Source organism: Bison bison, unplaced genomic scaffold (assembly GCF_000754665.1).
Source record: "Bison bison bison isolate TAMUID 2011002044 unplaced genomic scaffold, Bison_UMD1.0 scf7180017864371, whole genome shotgun sequence".
Lineage (NCBI taxonomy): Eukaryota > Metazoa > Chordata > Mammalia > Artiodactyla > Bovidae > Bison > Bison bison.
The window spans coordinates 228509-250998 of NW_011494943.1; the positions used below are offsets into that span (position 1 = coordinate 228509).

General features: G+C 41.6%; 1 protein-coding gene across 5 annotated transcripts in view; it reads left to right on the forward strand.

The window, feature by feature from the left end:
* HELZ (helicase with zinc finger) overlaps positions 1–22490 on the forward strand; it is a 146220-nt gene that overhangs the window by 83552 nt on the left and 40178 nt on the right. For all 5 annotated transcript variants that reach the window (XM_010856053.1, XM_010856052.1, XM_010856050.1 and 2 more), the window contains 6 exons: positions 445–563; positions 1702–1847; positions 3231–3378; positions 7482–7665; positions 8825–9053; positions 17112–17316. In XM_010856053.1, the coding sequence (XP_010854355.1) occupies positions 445–563; positions 1702–1847; positions 3231–3378; positions 7482–7665; positions 8825–9053; positions 17112–17316 (1031 nt within the window). The remainder of the gene's footprint in view (positions 1–444; positions 564–1701; positions 1848–3230; positions 3379–7481; positions 7666–8824; positions 9054–17111; positions 17317–22490) is intronic.

The following is a 22490-nucleotide window of genomic DNA, read 5'->3' on the forward strand; positions in this document are numbered from 1 at the left end:
CACTTTCATGCATTGGAGAAGGAAATGGCAACCCACTTCAGTATTCTTGCCTGGAGAATCCCAGGGACAGGGGGGCCTAGTGGGCTGCCATCTATGGGGTTGCACAGAGTCGGACACGACTGAAGCGACTTAGCATCAGCAGCAGCTGCTATCTTGAACTCTAAAGACTCTTTCACATGCAGTGATGGAACTTGTTAGTCTGGAGGCCAGGAGGTCCAGGTGCCATTTATTGTCTATTATTGAGTAAAATAGTTATTCTTTTCAACTTCTGTTTTCTAAATAATGACTGAAATGTACGTACAGGCTTCTAAATCTAGGATTGGCATTAAAGCACTCAGAACTCTTAAATTAGGCCTCTGAATTCTTTCCTTAGCAGAGAAAACAGGACTTCCTGCCTTTATCGCTGCTGTAATGGCTGTCCTGTGTTTGCCCTGTGCCTTGTAGGGTTTTTTACTCACATCTTGTTAGACGAGGCTGCCCAGGCCATGGAGTGTGAAACCATCATGCCTCTGGCACTAGCGACTAGACACACGCGGGTTGTCCTGGCTGGCGACCACATGCAGGTAGGTCCCTCCAAGGCAGTGCATCAGAAGGAGTTTGTGTTAGGTTTTGATGTTTCATATCTTGTTTGTTTTCTAAAGCATCCTATGAAATTGTGCCATGCGTTTCAGTTCAAGTACTTTAAATGTTTCTGTACTAATAGTGAAAAATGTTGGTATTTCTGAAGGAAAATTGCTACCCTATACCACTTTATTTCCTTTGGATAGAGAGTAGAATGAATAAAGTTATCAGTGTTACCATTTTCATGTTTGTTAATTTGAATTTCAGGTCTCTACAGTAGGAATATTTGATTCTTTTCTTTACTGAATAAATTTAAATCATGCTCCCTATGATTCCCCAGTTCCTGTCCCCAACGTTTGTTTTCCTGAAGCGTTAAATTTTTCATTACATGGGAAATTAAAATAAAAAATGAGTCAAAATCTCAAGGAACTTTTCTGATCTTATTAATACCTATATATGAAAGAGAATTACAGTTTTTCTAATAAAATATCAGTTTTACAAAGATGCAAATTAAGGTTCTTTCTCTTTTGTCACAGTTGATTGATCGAACGCATAGAGTATTGTAGTTGTCCAGACCTTTAGGAAAGAATTGAATGTAGAGGAACAAATTCTGTTTCTTGCTTTGCCAGAAGTAGTTTAGTTTTTGTTCTTAGCGTCTAAGTTATAGTCGAGAATGGTTCGTTACACTTTACGAGATAAGTATGGCTTTCTGCTAATTATTAAAAAGAAGTTTTTTAGTCATAGGCTGTATATGTTGCCAGCTTACCATTTGAAATAGTTGATTAATTTTAGTGAAACAGTCGTTTGACTCCACCAGTGATACAATGGGTCACATTCCTAAAATTACTAAGGTAGTAGCTATTTATTATTAAGTCTGAGAAGTCCTTTATTAACCTGGATACAGAAACTCAAGGTTAGTGTTGACATACTGGAAGGAAAAGTTGGAAAACTTAGCCTCATTATTTATAGTAGTAAAGTTTTTCCTAGAATATATGTTTGACTCTGCTTATTGCAACATTCAGCATGCTGAGATTTAGTATATCAGAAGTTCCAGCATGGTGGATTTTTTTATAAGTATGTTAATAAGAATACTATTTGTATATTTAGTTAAATTTTCTCCCATGTGTTTATCTGTTACAGCTCAGTCCTTTTGTTTACAGCGAGTTTGCCAGGGAGAGGAACCTTCACGTGTCGTTACTTGATCGGCTCTATGAGCACTACCCTGCCGAGTTTCCCTGTAGGATCCTCCTGTGCGAGAACTACCGTTCCCACGAAGCTATCATCAAGTAGGTGTGAGCTGCTGGCTCTGGCGCGCTGTCTGTGGCCTGGTGGGAGGTGACTGAGCACAGCGCTGTCCCAGGGACAGGTTATTCCCAGCAGAGCTACATGGCATCCCTAGTGTTGCAAATTATTTTTAATTTTATGTCCGTAAAAGTTACACCATAAGAGTTCGCTTGGAGAAGGCAATGGCAACCCACCCCAGTACTCTTGCCTGGAAAATCCCATGGACAGGGGAGCCTGGTGGACTGTAGTCCATGGGGTCGCACAGAGTCAGACATGACTAAAGCAACTTAGCAGCAGCAGCAGTAAGAGTTGGCTGTAATTTTCTATAGCAGGGCTGTTCTGGAGGCAAATCTTCCGTTTCTGCTAGCTATAACACCTTTTTCTGTGAGTGAATACGTAATGTGTATGTAAAACTACATGATATAATAAGCAAACGCATTGACAGACTGCACAATGGTTTATGAATATGTGTCTGGTTGTGTTACGCGAGGAATCTGTTTTGAAGAAAGGAAGGATGGGAGGGAGGAAGGAAGGAAGGAAAGCCATGAAATTAGTAACAAAAGTTGTAAAAGGTTTCTGTTAAGTAGAGCGTGCATCGTTGAAAGTGAAAGTATCTTGAGCAGTAGCTCACTGAATAGCCACAGGCCAGAGTACCCTCCAGCCTCATCCAGACGAACCCCTATCACCACCAAAACTTAAGACTTTTTCAAATTTAGTGTAATTTAATAATATTGATTATGGCGGTCGTGGGAAAATCATTTTTAGGTTTCTGTGAAAGCAACAGGAGGGAGAAAAATAAATTTAGATTTAACTATGGCTTTTATCTTTATCTCAACACGTGACTCGTTTATTGTTGCCGGTCGTTGGCTGCAGTCAGTGATGGATCGAGTACTAGGCAGCGCCTCCCTCAGTGAAGAGCATTCATTTTACTGTTGAAGGTGGAATGACCCTCAGCTGTGTGTGTGTTGCTTCAGCGTCTATAGATCTTTGTTTGCAAAAGTATATGAGCCACATAAATCAAAATACGCGTTTAAAATAATTTTAGTGTAGAGAACCATAACAGCTAGCAAAGTTCCTTATGGAGCAACATTCTCATTTAGAATTGAACTGTCATTATTTCTTCTTTTCTTTCTGTATCTGGCTTCATGCCTTCCCCAGGTCAGTTCATATAGCGGTGGTATACCAGGAGCCTACAGTGTTTGTATTGCTGTGGTTAATTTTGGAGGAAATCTTAGCATCATGGATATTAGATGTTTGGATTAAAATTAACCATGGGCATACAGCAACATTAGATTTGACTGATAAATTTTGTTTCTTATGGGTAAAATTAATTTTGGAGCTCAGTTGCTTTTTACTTATTTATTTATTTTGGTCTTTTTCTGCAGTTACACCTCTGAGCTCTTCTATGAGGGCAAGCTGATGGCCAGTGGAAAGCAACCAGCACACAAGGAGTTCTATCCACTAACCTTCTTTACAGCACGAGGGGAAGATGTACAGGAGAAAAATAGCACAGCTTTTTATAATAATGCAGAGGTACCTTAGTTCTTGCAAATTGCCAACATTTTTGCAGTCAGCAAGTCTGGTCTTATTAAGCATTTATTTAAAATTTGGGTTGATATTTTATCATGTGTTGACTTGATTTACATAAAAATGGTATGAAGGTTTATTCTTTTTTGTGTAACATTGATTTGTTAAGATAAATCTCCTGTGGGAAACAAAAATTTTGGTTTACATTCTGTCTTATGCCGAAGTACAGAGCTTAATTTAAAAGTCGGTGTTTTCATATAGGTTATTATTGTTAGCCATCTAAAAAGGACTATGATCACATTTTATAGTGCACGCTTGAATCAGGTATCAACTTTAAACGTGTAAGACTTGACAAGAGTCCTGTGCTCCAAGAGGTCACACGGATGATGACGTCGCCAACCCATTATGTGCTACAACTTATATGGTTCTCTTACAGTTCTGACTTTTTAAGTTTAGAGAAAATGTGGATAGTATGAGGGGTCAGATCAGGCAGCAGACAAAAACCCTGGTGTCTTCAGGGTCTCAGACCAGAGCCCCTGAGGTTTTTTTCTGGCTGTCACATGGGAGTGGAGTTCTGGACTTCAGGAAGCCTAGGGGAGGCAGTGTGCGTGGTTGTTCACTAGGGGAATGATTCTTGATCTGTAATGTCTATCTCTATCTCCTCCCTTGAGTCCCATGCTTTACTCATTTTATTTACAGAGAAATGGCTTTTATTATGTAATAATAATTCATCTTTCCCTTTTAAAATGGATCAGAGGCCTGGAGTTAGAAGTCAGTACAAGAAAATTGACAGCACCCATTTGGTAAAATCCTAGCCAGAAGCAAAGCAACTTGGCATTTTAATTAGTCTGTGCCAGTTAATTTTAGGAAAAGGTAAACTTTTCTTTACGTTTGAAATATTGACAGATAGCTCTAAAGATTTCCTTTATTACTTTTGCACTCAGGTTGGAAAATGCTGGCTGGAAAGTCAGTTAAAATGAGAAAGGAGAATAAATACACTGTTTTACCATCTTTTATAATTAACCATGTAATTGAGTTTAGCAGTATGCTTTGTTTGTGTTGATTGGAATTACTGTCTAGAGTCACTTGCTTTCAGCCTGAAGAATTTTAGTGTTTCTTTTAGGGCACGTCTGCTAGTAAGGAAATCTTTCAGTTTTTGTTTTTCTGGGAATGTCTTTATTTTGCCTTCATTTTTGGAAAGTAGTTTTGCTGGATATTAGATTATAGTTTGAGTTCTTTCAGCACACTGAAATATGCTTTCCTACTGCTTTGTTGCCATCATTGTTTCTGATGAGAAGTCATCTGTTAATCTTGTTGGTGTTCTTTGTAGATGAAGAGTTTTTTTGTTGTTGCTGTTTTCAAGGACTTGCTTTTGTCTGTGACTCCCACCATGTTGACCATGGTATGTCTGGTTGTGGATCCCTTTGCATTTATCTTACTTGAAGTTCATTGAACTTGATGTGTTGATTATAGTTTTTCATCAAATTTGGAAAAATTTTAGCCATTATTTCTTTGAATTTTTTTTCTGCTCTTTTCTATCTCTTCTGGGTCTCCCAGTATGTTGGTGAACTTAATGGTGTTCCATGTTTCTCTGAGGCTTTGTCTTTTTTTCCATCCCCGCTCTGTCTTCAAATCACACGATCTCTATCTGAATATTTTTGTTTGCTAGTCTGTTTTTCTATCAGCTCAGATCTGTTGTTGGGACCCTCTGGCGCACTCTTGGCCTCCATTATTTCACTTCTCATCTCCCCAAGGCGTCAGGCGCTCTGCAGTGCGGTCCAGCTGAAGCTGGGCCCTCGGTAGGACAGAGGGCACTGCCTTGTGAGGTTCGCTCTGATCTCCAGGGCAGAACTCGCACAGTTGCTGCAGGAAGGTGTGGACTTGCTCTTCACCGGCCATCTCACTGCATTGTCCTGCAGAAGGAGCTCTGAGTGTCACGTGTATAGAATCTGTGCTGCCGTCCAGGAGCTGCTGTCCCGGAGAGTGGGCCCTCTGCAGCCCAGAGCTGGGAGGCAAGGTCTGCTGTTGTCTGTTGGCTGCTGAGTCTACAGAGTGGGTCTTCTGTCCTCGGAAGCTGCAGGAGGTGGCAGCTGCCACCTTGCTGCCGGGCTCACCCGATCAGCTCTCCTGTGACATGTCCTGTCTGAGCAGAGAAGGCCACCAGCCTCGCCCACCATCCACTCAGGTCCTCGCTGCAGACCAGGGCTCGGGAAGGGGAGGAGGAGGAGGTGCTGCCCAAGTGCTGCTAGTTGTTCACAGGCCTTCTGCTGCACGTTGCTGGGAAAAGGAGATCTCTGATGTTCCACTGCTGCCCAAGCCGCCTGGAGTAGCTCTTTCAGCCCAGGGAGCACGAGCAGATGGGGCTGCCCCTCGGCCGCTGACGTGGTCCTTGAGACTCTGCTGTGGAGAGTGGGTGCAGTCCCGGGCCTGAGTGCCCAGCCTTCCACTCTGCACTCTGACTTCCTGTAGGTTTTGTTGAAACAGTGCTTCTCAGTTTCTTGTGAACTCTTTGATTAATCTCCAGAGACTTTAGATGATTATCTGTTAACCTTGATGAGCTTGGTAGAGTCTGTCTAGGAGAGAGGCTCCCCGAATCCTCAAAGCATTCCAAGTCTGTGTATTTTGACTGCAGTTTTCTGCTGCTTACAATGTAAAGGGCAGGGGAGAGACGAAATGGTTGTGTTGCTTAGTCGGGGGACAGTGTGTAGAGGTGGTCAGCAGAGCTGTGGCCCCACCGTTCACACACCACCACACTTAATGCATTGGGCGAGATAGCTTGCCCTTGCTCCTTGTTGTGGAGACTCGGACCCGCCTTCCTCATGCTTGTGGTGAGAGCATGCTGTTTTCAATCCAGCGGGCTCACCAGAGTCCTTAGACAGTCTTTGTTTCACTTGCTGCTATTTCATTATAGCAATAGGACGACTGGAGGCTATTCCTCTGTCATTCATTTGAATTTATATCTGCAAGTGGGAGCTGCATCCTGGCCAATAATCCTCAAGTTCTTAAAAGGAATAAAACTATCAGATTTTTGTATAGTCACTCTTATAAATTTGGATAGATGTTACTGACAAATAGTGAATAAATAATGTATTTAAAATATATTAAAAATTATGTCCTTCCTCTCCCCTTAGACTCTTGCCTGACCCTCTATTGAGCTTGCCTTATATATCCATTTTAAACTAGGACACTATTTTCTAAATATACAGTGATCTTTTAGCAGACAAGGAACCTGTTTTATTAATCATTTTATCACCTGTTGTGCCAAGCATTGAAACTGATCAATTCATTGAGTTAAAGTAGATTGAACTACACTAAAAGCCATGTTATGATTCAGTAAGTGGGGTCTGAAAAATTCAAATGGGTGAAATGTGGTATGGCTTGGTTGCACTGGTCCTGAAGTGGCCTGGGTGAAGTTGAGCTGCTGGAAGGCAGTGACTGCTGAACATCAGTCCCTCCGTCCAGGTGTGTGCTCATCCCAGCTGCAGTTTGGCGCCCCCAGCTCTCGGCTGCTCTGTTTTGTTTTGTTTTTTTTAGTATTTTATTTTATTTTTTTTTTTAATTTTTATTTAATTTTTAAACTGTACATAATTGTATTAGTTTTGCCAAATCGGCTGCTCTGTTGAGTTGTCAGTGGGGATGGAGGTGGTGTTAGCCCTTGTACTGCCGAGACCTGATGGGAGGCCCTGACTCTGGGAGTCTGGTGGTTTCATTGGCTTGACCTGCAGAGATGGACTGAGAAATGCTAGTGATGTGGGAACATGCTTCCCTGTTTCCCCAGTGGGGTTGCCAGCTTCATGCCCTTCTCTCCAGGTAGGAACTCAAACCTGTCCTCATATAGGAATGGAGGTGAGGCAAAGGGTGGGGGCCAACTGCCAGTCACATTTTCTCTGCTTTCCATGTTCTCACTGGGTGCACTATTGTAGAAATTGACTGCTCGAAATGTAAATAAAAATTTTTTATTCTCCCTGTGTTCATATCAGCAAAGCAGTACTCCTATTTAGAGGTTGTTTTAAACTGACATTTGCTGATATGGGATCATTTGTACATCTATTTCAGTTACCGCATTTTTTTGATGCCTTTAATATGTCTATGTGTATGCTTATTTAAAGGTATTTGAAGTGGTGGAGCGAGTGGAAGAGCTGAGAAGGAAGTGGCCAGTAGCGTGGGGCAAGTTGGACGATGGCAGTATTGGTGTGGTGACTCCATATGCAGACCAGGTGTTCAGGATACGCGCCGAACTTCGAAAAAAGAGGTTATCTGACGTTAACGTAGAAAGGGTGCTCAATGTTCAAGGTAACTATTAATTGAAATGAATTGGTTATTCAAATGCTTAAATTTCAAAGTATGTGCACTTCTGATATTTAGATTTCAAGATTTCTGGACAAGCATTTGTGTATTCATTTCACATCAAGTTCTTTAATGCCAACATTGGCAATTAAATGTTGAGCTCATTTACATGCTTATTAATTTTTTGTATCTGAATAAAAGAAGTATGAACAAATTGACTTCTTCTGTGGCTATAACTGTGTGAATATGTGTGCTATAGTTACAGTCACAGTGGCGTCTAGCACTTATTGTCATTATAATGTATCCAAGAACTAAAGATTTTATCTGTTCATAAAGATTTTTTAAAACTTGCACCTGTCAAGCAAGGCATAGGCATAGCTTATTAAAGGCATAGTTTGTTCTTTATCCAAATTTTCCTAAGTGAATAAAGCAACTCTTAAAAATTTTCATGTGATTAGTTGCTGTGAAATTTGTGCATTTAAGTAAGTAAAGCAGCACTATCATGTGAGTGCCGGAGAAGCCAAGTACAATATTAGGTTCCATGGGAGTATCCAGTAATACTTTCTAAATTATGCTGGGGACGGGGGGAATAGCTCCACTGTACCGTGCGTTCAGATCACGCAGAATTTGGGTGTGCGTTTTAGGAAGAATACTGCTAGTAAACCAGGAAGCGTCCAGAGAAGAGCTAGCCTGGGTAGTGGTCTAGAACCTGCATGTGGAGTCAGAAATGCTTGAAAGAACTATTATTGTTTGGCCTGGAGAAGAAAGTACTAAGAATTGAGGCTAAAACTGTACTCACATATGTGGAGGCTTGTCACAGAATGAGGGATAGATATGTTAACGTAACAAAGAACCTGGGGTAAAGGGTATAGACTGGGCTGTCCAGGCTTCCTCCTGGTGTCAGTTCTTTCAGTTATTTCGGAAATTATTTCCAGAAGTGGAATTTCTGCGTCATGTGTTAATTCTGTGTTTGGTTTTTCAGAAACTGCCGTACCGTTTCCTGCACGTCTTCACATACCACTTTACGTTTCTACCTGCAGGGACGAGAGTTCCAGCTTCTCCACGTCCTTAGCAGCACCGGCTATTCAGCAGTGACATTTTAACAATGAAATTCTCTTACTAGATCACTGGTTCAGAATAACAGTCCTCTTTTCTTTTGTTGTAGGAAAGCAATTCAGAGTTTTGTTTCTTAGCACAGTACGTACAAGGCATACTTGTAAACATAAACAGACACCAATTAAAAAGAAGGAGCAGCTGCTAGAAGACTCCACAGAGGACTTGGATTATGGCTTTTTGTCTAACTACAAGCTCCTCAACACCGCCATCACAAGAGCACAGTCCCTGGTTGCCGTGGTGGGGGACCCCATTGCTCTGTGCTCCATTGGGAGATGCAGGTAATTACGTGTTAGTGTGGGAGACGGTGGATGGAGAAATGTAGGGATCTGTATCCCTGTGTGCCTGTTTATTTACATGACCTCTTTGCTAATTAAAGTTTAGTCTTACCTGATGTCCAGTGGGAACCAAAAATACATTGCTTTGAGTGTGTTCATTGTATATATACACTTGTGTATTCATTGTTCATCGTCATTCATTCAACATTTCCTGAGTGCCTACTATGTTCTAAGCACTCTTCTAGCCACTGAGGATGCATCAGTGAACAAAACAGACAAAAATCTCTGCCTTTTGGGGGTTTAACATTTTACTGGGGAGGAGAGGAAGACCGACAATAAAAACACTTTGTAATATTTTGTGGTAACTTCAGTGGAAGAGAAATAGAACATGAAAGGGGGATTAAAAGTGATGGGGGTAGATGGACCAGCTTGTGATTGTTCTGTGTGGTTAGAGTTGGCCTCTTGGAGAAGCTGACCTTGGAGGTGGGCTGTGTGCTCTGCAGGCGTCTGGCGTGAAAGTGCTGCAGAACAAGCGGGCACCCAGTGGGGTCCTGAAGGTGGCTTTGTGGACGTGCGTTATCTTTGATAGAGACTGAATTTTATACACTTACTTCCCTTTGTTCTCCTTCAGTATTGCTTTAGCTTGTTTTTGATGAATTTCCTTCTCATTTTTTCTCAAGGCTTCACAGTGCAAATAATTCTTTGTGTCTGGTTAATTCAGAGAACCTTAAAATTAGGGGGTTAAGAAGGGTTGTTACTTGGCTTTAGGAAAAAAATGGATAATATTCCGTAGATTGTAATCATAAGGAGTGTTAAAATATCAGCATGTATACAAAGATGGGCTCAATAAAGGACAGAAATGGTATGGACCTAACAGAAGCAGAAGATATTAAGAAGAGGTGGCAAGAATACACAGAAGAACTGTACAAAAAAGATCTTCATGACCAAGATAATCATGATGGTGTGATCACTCACCTAGAGCCAGATATCCTGGAATGCAAAGTCGAGTGGGCCTTAGGAAGCATCACTACGAACAAAGCTAGTGGAGGTGATGGAATCCCAGTTGAGCTATTTCAAATCCTAAAAGATGATGCTGTGAAAGTACTACATTCAGTATGCCAGCAAATTTGGAAAACTCAGCAGTGGCCACAGGACTGGAAAAGGTCAGTTTTCATTCTAATTCCTAAGAAAGGCAATGCCAAAGAATGCTCAAACTACCACACAATTGCATTCATCTCACACGCTAGCAAAATAATGCTCCAAATTCTCCAAGCCAGACTTCAGCAATATGTGAACCGTGAACTTCCTGATGTTCAAGCTGGTTTTAGAAAAGGCAGAGGAACCAGAGATCAAATTGCCAACATCCACTGGATCATTGAAAAAGCAAGAGAGTTCCAGGAAAACATTTATTTCTGCTTTATTGACTATACCAAAGCCTTTGACTGTGTGGATCACAATAAACTGTGGAAAATTCTTCAAGAGATGGGAATACCAGACCACCTGACCTACCTCTTGAGAAATCTGTTTGAAGGTCAGGAAGCAACAGTTAGAAACTGGACATGGAACAACAGACTGGTTCCAAATTGGGAAAGGAGTACGTCAAGGCTGTATATTGTCACCGTGCTTATTTAACTTATATGCAGAATACATCATGAGAAACACTGGGCTGGATGAAGCACAAGCTGGAATCAAGATTAGGGGGGAGAAATATCAATAACCTCAGATATGCAGATGACACCACCTTTATGGCAGAAAGTGAAGAACTAAAGAGCCTCTTGATGAAAGTGAAAGAGGAGAGTGAAAAAGTTGACTTAAAGCTCAACATTCAGAAAACTAAGATCATGGCATCGGGTCCCATCACTTCATGGGAAATAGATGGGGAAACAGTGGAAACAGTAACAGACTTAATTTTGGGGGGCTCCAAAATCACTGCAGATGGTGATTGCAGTCATGAAAATAAAAGACGTTTACTCCTTGGAAGAAAAGTTATGACCAACCTAGACAGCACATTACTTTGTCAACAAAGGTCTGTCTAAGTCAAGGCTGTGGTTTTTCCAGTAGTCATGTATGGATGTGAGAGCTGGACTATAAAGAAAGCTAAGTGCTGAAGAATTGATGCCTTTGAACTGTGGTGTTGGAGAAGACTCTTGAGAGTCCCTTGGACTGCAAGGAGATCCAACCAGTCCATCCTAAAGGAAATCAGTCCTGAATGTTCATTGGAAGGACTGATGTTGAAGTTGAAACTCCAATACTTTGGCCACCTGATGCAAAGAGCTGACTCATCTGAAAAGACCCTGATGCTGGGAAAGATTGAAGGCAGGAGGAGAAGGGGACGACGGAGGATGAGATGGTTGGATGGCATCACCGACTCAATGGACATGAGTTTGAGTAAACTCAGGGAGTTGGTGATGGACAGGGAGGCCTGGCGTGCTGCAGTCATGGGGTTGCAAAGAGTTGGACACGACTGAGCAACTGAACTGAACTGATAAAAAGTTTCTCCTTGTACACTTATGTTTTATACTAGTTAATAGGAATTTTAACTGTATGAAACCTGTAATGTGAGACTTGGCCTATGCAGTGTTGAAAGACTGTGTTAGCAAAAAAAAAATGAACAGAAATTTAGATGATTCTTAATGAAAAAGGACAAAATGTACTAGAGATTACTTAAAATTTTAAAAGTATTGTAGTACCTGTCAAAGTGAGTTCAGAAAAGTAGAATGCCCTCAAATATGCCCTGGGCAGTCACTTCTTGGTATGTTGGAGTAGACAAGCTGTCAGAAAGCGGCCCTTTTAGGCCAAGTCCTTTGTTGGAGGACAGATAGAGCAGCAGTTTATTATCTGCTTTCCTGTCTCAGCAGGAAAAAAGTACTTTTGGGGAAGGGAGACAGTTTGGGACCTTTAATTTACGAGTAAGCTGTGTATATTAGACTCCAAACGAAGTTAATATACTTTATAGGGGAAAGCCATTAACAATGGAGTCAGGTAGAGTTTAATTTATGGCTACATTATGAACAATAACCTTTTATTTTTAAGGAAATAAAATTTGAATGGTCCATGGTTTGTTTTATATAGCTAAACAATTCTGTTGTAAAATATCTTAAATTTTGCATTTAAAAAAATTATTTTTTATTCCTCAGAATTCTTCGAGGCCATGCTGTCAGGCTAATTTTTAACTTGAAGCCAGGTCTATTGGTTGTTATTTCTTACTACTCAGTTGGAGTGTGTTGAGGACCTCACATTAATATATAAGCTGGGTAAAATATTTTCAAAGAAGTCAGTACACTGTGCAGGGAGAGAAAATGACACGCCCTGTAGCTGAATGGGAATGCTGATTGTCTGTGTCATGTGAACAGTTTAGTGAACTGTATAACCCAAGTGCTGATAGTTGAGGCATATGGATATTTATGCTTCACTCTTTCCAGTTTCATTAGGAATTAAATTAATCTCAAAATACAAGTGACCCTGGAGAACATATCATGGTTCTTGGGTGCTGTAGTGATGAAGGTGTAGGTTCTTTGTGGTTTGAGGCGGTCAGGCTGTCTCACTCATCCCTCATATGATATTTATACAAAACTAATGTGATACTTCCAAATACTGATCAAGTTTTTAGGAATAATTACTGTATATAGTATATCGGTTTAGAAGGCAGCCAGTTATATAATCTTTATTTGTTGTAAAGTATTTTTAAACAAAATTTTCCTGTTAACTCTAAATGAATGTGGGGAACTTTCCCTTCTCCTCCTCGCCAAACCAGCAAGTATTTAGTATAGTAACTGCTGTTTATTGACAGCTTTCTCAGTGCCAGGTGCTGGGTCAAGTGCTTTGCACACTCAGCCTCTTCAGTCATCGCAATAACCCTGCAATTGTGGGTATTTTATTTGCATTCTAAATGGGCAGCCTGAAGTAGAGCTTCAGTTTCTGCCCAGGGCCACATAGCTCATTCAAACAGATGTCACATTGACTTCAAAACCCACACTCTTTTTGCTGAGTTACCTTGCCTCTCCCAGGGAGTGGTGCATGTATGGATAAAAGCGTCCTGAAGAGGGAGAGGCAGAGGGGGCCGGTGGGGAGGGAGTGGGTGGGGGTGGGCTGGGGGGGGATTGTACATTTTCTCCAAACAAGCATGTTTGGAAAAGATCTTCTTTTGAAGTGAATTTATTAGTGAATTCCATCTACTCTATAGGGCTTCCCTGGTGGCTCAGAGGTTAAAGCATCTGCCTGCAATGTGGGAGACCTGGGTTCGATCCCTGGGTTGGGAAGATCCCCTGGAGAAGGAAATGGCAACCCACTCCAGTTTTCTTGCCTGGAGAATCCCATGGACAGAGCAGCCTGGTGGGCTACAGTCCACAGGGTCGAAAAGAGTCGGACACGACTGAGCGACTTCACTTCACTTCACTTCATGTACTCTATAAGATATAAACGTATTTCACAGACGTGGAGACGTGTGTATATGTGTGTGTGCACACACACCCTCTCTCTGTGTGAAATAAGGGTACCAAATGAATTTTCAGTGTTTTATCCATGATCCTAGAAGCAAGGTTGGCGTGAAACTAAAAGCAGACTTTGTATTCATGTACTGAGTGACAGTAAGGTTTTGTTTTCTCGTAGAGACACACTTGTGTTCTCTAACCAACATTACGTAACATGTTAACATTTTATGGAGTGGCTGAGAATTGATGAAGCATTTAAATAACCTAGTGGTAAATATTTTCAGTCTGAGTGTTGAATTTCTCAAGTGATCTTTGAGTTAGGTGTTCTGAAATGCCTCATAATACCATGTGTGAAAGTGAAGTCGCTCAGTCGTGTCCGACTCTTTGCGTCCCCATGGACTGTAGCCTACCAGGCTCCTCTGTCCATGGGATTTTCCAGGCAATAATCCTGGAGTGGATTGCCATTTCCTTCTCTAGGGGATCTTCCCAACCCAGGGATCAAACCCGGGTCTCCCTCGTTGTAGACAGACGCTTTACCATCTGAGCCACCAGTATTTCATTAAAGTTCTGAGTTCAAGAACAGTGAAATAGTCTGTGAAAGAGCCTTCACAGAGAGAAAGGAATCTTTCTGGCTGTAAGAATTTTTGAAGGAAAAAATACGTTTCTCTCAAGGTTTAAAAGTGGAGAAATAAAGCATTTTTATTAAGTAATAAAATATAATAATGATACTGTTGGTGCCCTGTTTTACACATGAGGGGACTGAGGTAGGAGGAGAGGTTAAATAACTTGCCCAGCTGACTGAGCCTTGACTGAGGCCCAGGCAGGCTAGATCTGGAACCCTTGTACTTGACCTCCCCAGGGCAATCAGGAGACAGTGAAGTTTAAGAGGGAGATTCCAGGCTGCGTTTGGAGTTGTTTTAGCTTGATGAGCTTATAGCCAGTGGTCAGTGTTACTTCTGAAATGGTGTCCTTTAACTTGAAATCTGTACCTTGAGATCCCTGGGATCGTACAGACCAGGGTTTCTCAGCCCCTGGGCCACAGAGCGGGCTGTACCCCAGGAGGAGAGCAAGGCAGGCAGGCTCCATGCCTGTGGACAGCCTTTCCCTGTGCTCACGTTACCCCTAGCTCCGCATCCTGTCAGATCAGCAGCAGCTTTGGATTCTCAAAGGAGCTCAGCCCTGTGCTTGAATCATCCCTAAACCATCCCCTTCCCCCGTCTCTGTCCGTGGAAAATTTGTCTTCCATGAAACTGGCCCCTGGTGCCCCAAAGGTTGGGAACCTCTGTTACAGACAGAGCCTTGTCAGGAAGCTACCGGCTTCTCGTGGCGCGCGAGGCTGGTTCCCCGTTCCGCTTCACTGGACTTCACTCAGTGCATTGAGGTCGGTGAGAGGAGTATAGGGGCAGGGTATGGAGTTTAAAAAGGAGCTTGAAATAGAAAAAATTCTAGCATTTTGGCTATGTAAGCTGGGAATGAAATACAAGAATTTAATATTAAAAACTGGGCTATAGTAAAGTCAGTCCACTCTCTCCTTGTTTTGCTGTGTCTTTAAGTTCACATGAATATGAAATGTCACTCTATGAAATTGTTACTTTATCAATTAGACCAAAAAAAACTTCCTTTTTAATACAGCATGTAGTGGAATGTGTTGATAAATGTTAATGCAGTTGAACATTGTGGGATTTTATCAAAAGAGTAGAGACTTCATGGATTTTTAGATCCTGAGTGCTATGTTGACAACCGTCTTCCCTTTGCTATCAGACTATGAAAATAAAAACTTGATTCCTGTGGAAAGGTTCTTAAGAATAAAAGAGCATTTCTTAGAGACACACACTTTCAGTGGCTCAGTGACCATCTTGTTAGCCTTTATGTCTTATTGTCAGAAATACATACTTACTCAGCTCAGTTCAATTCGGTTGCTCAGTCGTGTCTGACTCTTTGTGACCCGGTGGACAGCAGCACCCCAGGCTTCCCTGTCCATCACCAAATCCCGGAGTTTGCTCACTCATGTCCATCGATGGTTGGATGGTGATGCCATCCAACCATCTCATCCTCTGTCGTCCCCTTCTCCTCCCACCCTCAATCTTTCCCAGCATCAGGGTCTTTTCTAATGAGTCAGCTCTTCGCATCAGGTGGCCAAAGTATTGGAGCTTCATCATCAGTCCTTCCAATGACAATTCAGGACTGATTTCCTTTAGGATTGACTGGTTTGATCTCCTTGCAGTCCAAGGGTTCTCAAGAGTTTTCTTCAACGTATGTATTATCTTGCAGCATTTTTACTTTTCCTGTTGACGTGGAGGCTTGAAATTTTTTCTCTACTTATTTCTTAAACTCATCTTTAAAAAATTAGAAAAAGCGTATGTAAGAGAAACATAGTTTGAAATTAATATCTGCAGTTTTATAAATACTTTAACTCCACTCCCATTCATATACTGACTTTTGTGATACACAGCTTTGTATTTATGCTTCTTGAGGCCATTTTGATTACCTGCTGTCCACCTGGACACAAGGATACCAACTTGGGAAGAAATCATATCACACAGCTTTCATAACATAATAAAACATTATGTGAACCTCATATTAAAAATAGGTATGTATATTTAAAGAAAGCTGAGCACCAAAGAATTGATGCTTTTGAACTGTGGTGTTGGAGAAGACTCTTGAGAGTCTCTTGGACTGCAAGATCCAACCAATCCATCCTAAAGGAAATCTGTCCTGAATGTTCATTGGAAGGACTGATGTTGAAGCTGAAAACTCCAGTACTTTGGCCACCTGATGCGAAGAACTGACTCATTTGAAAAGATCCTGATGCTGGGAAGGATTGAAGGCAGGAGGAGAAGGGGACGACGGAGAATGAGATGGTTGGACAGCATCACCGACTCAGTGGGCATGAGTTTGGGTAAATTCCAGGAGTTATTGATGGACAGGGAGGCCTGGCGTGCTGCAGTCCATGGGGTCGCAAAGAGTCAGACACGACTGACTGAACTGGAGTGAACTGATGCATATTTATAATAATCATTTAAAATCTTTAAACTTTTTATATGTTGTCTTTTGTAATATATATGTAATATTTTTACTATTTGGAGATCAGTTTTCAAAACTTTAGGACAACAGGGTACGACTGGAACAATTTTGAATGTATTTTTCTCCATTAGTATTTTTTAATTTGATTAGGAGATAATCATTAAAATTAGCATTCCAACTTCCTGTATTTTTCATAATTTAACTCTTTTAACTTAGTCAATATTATAAGCTGTGCTGTGACAGGCATCAGTTAATTAAAAGATAAGTATGGTAGTAATTAGTTACTTCTTATCAGTTCTGAAATCCTTGCCTATTGTGTGGATAACAAACCTTTTTGTATGCATAGTCGAGCACTGACTGTGTGGTCCACCAGAATGAATTGAGAATTTGTATATCCCACGGTACTAGATGTAACTGAGCTTCAGAACCACACTTCCAAAGTCCTGTGATCTGGCGGGAAGATTATACCTGAATCATAGATGAATATTGGACCTAAGGGTTTGGGGTTGGAGTGGGAGAGGGGATCCTAAATTATCTTTAGTTGCTTACAGTCATTTCTGTTATCTTGTCCACTTTAATTGCAAACTGATCTAAATCTTTTCTGTAGGAAATTTTGGGAGCGGTTTATTGCCCTGTGTCATGAAAACAATAGCCTGCATGGAATCACTTTTGAACAGATCAAAGCTCAGCTAGAGGCTTTAGAACTAAAGAAGACATACGTGTTGAATCCACTGGCACCTGAATTTATACCCCGGGCTCTAAGAGCACAGCACGCGGGAAACACCAACAAACCGCAGCAATCACCCCCCAAGGTAAAGCCCGTTAGTGAAGTCGAAGAGGTTAAAGCGAGAGAACACACTGAGGTGTCAGAGCTGTTTTGGGCCTCAGGTTACTTCAAGTATTGGGGTTGACAACCTGCAGTTTCTGCAAGGAGCTTGTCCAGTGCGGGCATGTAAGTGAAAATCTGGTGTGTTGATCAGCCATGCTACTTGATGGCATTATCATCCTCAAAACGTTTTCAAGGACCTGACTGGGTCCTTTGTTTAGTATAATCTCCCAGTCCTCTCTACTGATAGACATACTTTAGCAAGATATGAATAAAGCAAAGCAGCTTAAAAGACTGTCACACGTAGTAAAACCATGCTCTTACAGCATTTTTTTACAAGGAATAATATAACAATGTTTGTATAAAGAAAATAGTTCTCATCTCTTACTGATGATCGCCTAGTTTCAAGTGGAATTTGACGGTGTGAGAAAATTGGCCAACTTCCTGAAGATAACTTGAATTGTTTGTTGTTAAGAATTTGTTGTAAGAAACAGTCCAGGCATTGGGATTGGATGTGGGGGAATCAGGGCCATTTCTACTTTTGAACTATAGTTATTTTGGGCAGAAACAGCTGTTTATTTGCTAGATTGCCTAAAAAAAGAGAAATGCTTGCACTTACCATCTAGAAAAGAAAGCTATGAGAGTGGTCTGTTTAGTATTTATTCTGGTTTTGGGGGGTATATTTATAGTCATCAGCATGATATTAAACTTACTGACACGAATTGAGAGAGTATGCCAGTTTGGGACTTCATTTTAAAAACGTAAAACATAAGGTGTAAGAAGTAATTATTAGTTTAATATCTTGAACCTTTTAGCTGAGTAGGTATTCAACTGAGATGAGAACTGATTTTCCCGTGTTAATATGCTGTTGTCTGAGTTTAATAGAAATGGACCTGATGTGCAGTAATGCTTCAGTGATTTGGGGTTGCCAGGAGATTAAGCATTTTGCATAACTGAATCCTCTAGATTTCTGAAGTTTAAACCATGAACAAACTAATAATCAACTTATTTATCAAATAGCTAAGTTTCTTCTATGTGACAGCCATTACAGTGTGTGCTAGAGAAGCAGATTAGCTCCAGTCTTCTTGTGGTAGATGTTGGAGGGATGATGGTCAGAGGAAGCACGTTCCACAAGTATGGAGGTTTAGGGCAGTTCCCACTGTGGAGATACTGCTTAGGAGAGCACCGAGCGAATGGAGCGAGGGCAAGAGAGGGGAGATGTGTCGAGCACCGAGTGAATGGAGCGAGGGCAAGAGAGGGGAGATGTGTCAGAAACTTAGGGTAGAAGCTCCCTTGGGGGCAAACGTTTTTGCCTATATTAGTTCCTGCTCCAGCCTCTGTGCCCAGAACAGCATCTGGTTTATCATAGGTGCTTAGAAGATGAGTGAGTGATGCCCAATAAGGAGCTCAGACAAAAAGCAAGAGGCATGAGAGAGAGCGAGCTCTCAGGGAGCCCCAAGTAGCTTAAAGTGTGTGAAGAGTGGAAACCCAGTTAGAAACCCTTAAACTTTATTGTTTTATATTTAAAATGTTGCAAAGACATTATACCTTTTGCACATCCTTAAAATACCATAACTACAATAAATTTTTAATTGACCAGTGTTAACATTAATCAACGTATGATAGATGTGGCTATATTTAAGCCATGATACTAGATGTGTACTGACCCTAAGCAAGATCCTGAAGTTTGCTTTTGTTTTTATCTTAAAGGTAAAGAAAATATGTATTGAATCCACTTGCTTTTCTAAAACTCTAAGCTCCCTGAAGCCAAAACTCCAAGTCTCTGTACTCTTTATGGCACCTAGCGCCTAGCCCCTCTCCGCACGGAGTGGGCGCTCAGTAAGGATCTGATAAGTAAATAAAGGTCGTCATGCGTCCAGGAGAGCGCCATGTGGCTTTCTTCTTTCAACAGGAAGACTGTGTAATTAAAGGCCACAGTAGCTGTTTTCCGAGTTTTTTCTTGTTAACGTTTTAGGAAATTTTCTTCATTGATCCAGTGGTTATCATCTGGTATTTTACTGTCACTAACACAGTGGTTCACTAAATTGTTTATATACCTGGCTATTTAAAGTTATTACTTGTTCATATGTAATAATAGTGACTTTAGATAACTAAGGTACAGTGAGCCAAAGGTTACTTTTGTCATCCTCTCTCCCTTCACTCCCCAGTACTTTATTTTATTTCTATTAAATTGTTTTGAGGATTGAATTTGTACTGGAATCATTATTTTAAATCTAGCTTTCTATTGTAGAAAATTTCAAATGTATACATAAATAGAATAGTATAAGGAAGTCCGTATCATTTGGCTTCATTTAACTATCAATTTATCTTTAATTCTGTTTCACCTACAGCCCACTTCTCTCACTCTACCACCACTGCATATACACAATGGAGAATTTTGAAACAAATTTTGGATAATTTATTTCATATGCTAGACTCTTTTGATGAAGAGGAATTTACTTCACTGCAATAAAAATGCTATTTCTGAAAACATGACATTAAGCCATGTCATTCCCCTCCCCGCCAAGTTTCCTTAATGTTTAACTTTTAATACAGTTCTTGGCGTAAGAAATGTTAAAGCTTAGTGTTGTTAATGTTGGGCTAAGACTTAAAATCACAGCAAGATTTAATGTGGATAAAGTCATCCAGGGGTGGGTGATGCTTGAACATGCTCTGGGACCTGCTTCCTCAGGACCGTCTTTGGCAGGAAAGCATGCCTCCAGCTGTTTATCAGTCAGGTCGCTTTTTTCTCCTCACTGAGATGTCGGTCCTGTGGTTTAGTGAAGGTGCAAAATATTTCAGATGTGAGGAGCAGCAGGTAGTCCTAGCTAAGCTTTCATTGCCTCACTGTCTCCAGGCATCATGTATTTGTTGGAAAGCGTCTGTTTCACAGGTGCCTACAGAGTGTGTATGGAGGACTTGATTTGCCTGTCTTCGGTCTGCTTAGTCCTAGGCTCCATGCTGGAGCAGTGTTGAGAAGCTGCTAAAATGGAAAGGGTTCATTTGTACCTCTCCGAGAGGGATTCAGAGGGTGGATAGTGTTCAGAAATGGACCTTCTGAGCAGACTGTAGCGTTGTTTTCTGGACTGTAGTTTGTGCGGCATTCCTCACTGTCTCCAGCTACTTGTGTGTGTCTTAGTCTTCCGTTAGCCTCTACCTTTCCCTTTTCACTCTCATGCATTGGAGAAGGAAATGGCAACCCACTCCAGTGTTCTTGCCTGGAAAATCCCAGAGACGGCGGAGCCTGGTGGGCTGCCGTCTATGGGGTCACACGGAGTCGGACACGACTGAAGTGACTCAGCAGCAGCAGCAGCAGGCAGGGTGGACATGTCGTGGGCCCCCACAGACATTTGTTGAATGAATAAATGGAAAGTGATGAAAGAATGAGTGAATGAAAAGTAATTAATTGAATGAATAAACGGTAGAGTTAAAAAAAAAACAGTCCTCAAAAAATAGATGATACGAACTGCATTTACTTATGATCTTTCTACCAGAGGTATGTGTACTTTCTGAGATGTATTCACAAAAGTTTGGAATTATCATCATAGAATGACTTTTACAGTTAGTCCCAGCTGACTGCTGCATTATTATTTTGTTCATATGCTACCAAACAGTGTGTTTTGCGTAGACCACGCACACTTACTGCCCTGCCGTTGCACACTTGGTCTAAATACGCTGGACGAGCTTCCCAGCACTGAACCACACTGAAGTGCAGCGAGCAATACCGGTGCCGGGTGCGCTTGAAGATAGTATGCTGTCTTTTAATGTGAGAGTCCTCAGGTTGCTTTTTTCCCCCATTTATTCAGCACTATTCATTGGGCCAGGAGATGTTGTAGGTTCAGGGAATCATTAAGGAGGTAAACAGATAAACTCCCAGATATTCAGGTCCTTTCAGACTTTACATGCATCGTCTGCCTCAACAGAGTCATCACAACAGCACTGAGATGTGGATGTTATCTTTCCAAGTTTCTTTTCCACTCAGGTGATCAATGTAGCACCACGGTGCTGGTGTGTATTGTCTACTCTAGACTATTATTACTCTCTGTGTTGGTTTCCTATTGCTGCTGTAACAAGTTAGCACACACTAAGTGACTTGAAACAACACGCATTTCCTATCTCACATTTCTTTGAGTCAGATGTCCAGGCTCTTTTGGTTGGTTTCTTGGCTCTGCACCTCAGGAGGCCAGGATCAAGGTGTTGGTCAGCTGGGCTCTTATCTAAGGTCATGCAGGCTGTTGGCAGAATCCAGTCTTTGTGGCTGTAAGGACTGGGGTTCCTGTCTCTCTGCTGGCTGTCACCTGGGAGCCATTTTTAGCCTCTGCTGACTTCTCTCCAGTTCCCCACTGTGGCCCCGCATCTCAGAGCTGTCAGCAGTGCATGCAGCCTTCTGTCTCTGGGAATCTCTGACTTCCCCTTCTGCCACATCCCTTACTGCCTTTTCTACCGCATCTCTGACTCCAGCTGGAGAGATTTCCCTTGTTTTAAGGCTCATGTGATTAGATTGGGTCTCCCCAGATAATCCAGGATAATCTTCCTGTATTGTCTTTAGTTACATCTGCAGAGTCCCCTTTGCCCCATAACATGGGGCCAGGGATTGAGGTGGACATATCTGTGGGGGACTGCTCTGCTTCCCACACTGACTACACTGCTGTGGTTTCTCCATGTGCTACACAGTTGCCCCTGGTTGACGGGTTTACCGGCTAAGAAATCTGAACAGTTTGTTAACCTCTTGGACCAATCTTAACTCTGTGCCACTGGCTCTCCTTTCTTCTGCCGAGCGTCTGCCTGCGGCTGCTCCTGTTCTCACTTCTAACTGCCTGTGCTTCTCATCTTCCCGCTGTGCTGCCGTCCTTGCTGTGCGCTCCTTGTGCTCACTTGCTCTCCTTTCTTCTGCCTGCTTTTCTTTTCACTTCTCTCTTCCTCAGAAGCTCGTTTTTTGTTTTTGTTTGTTTGTTTTTATAGCTAATGACAGTTACTGTGAACCTTCTCTGGTTAATGAACCAACTGTGATTCTTCCTGGACTGTTTTTGTTTTTGTTTTAACTTTTTAAGAGTTAGAGCTTAGCTGCCCTTGCGTACCCATCTCTAACCAGCTGGATGATCTGGGTATTTAAAGTGCTAACTGATAGGGAGATAAATGAGGCATCACTGACCTTTGCTC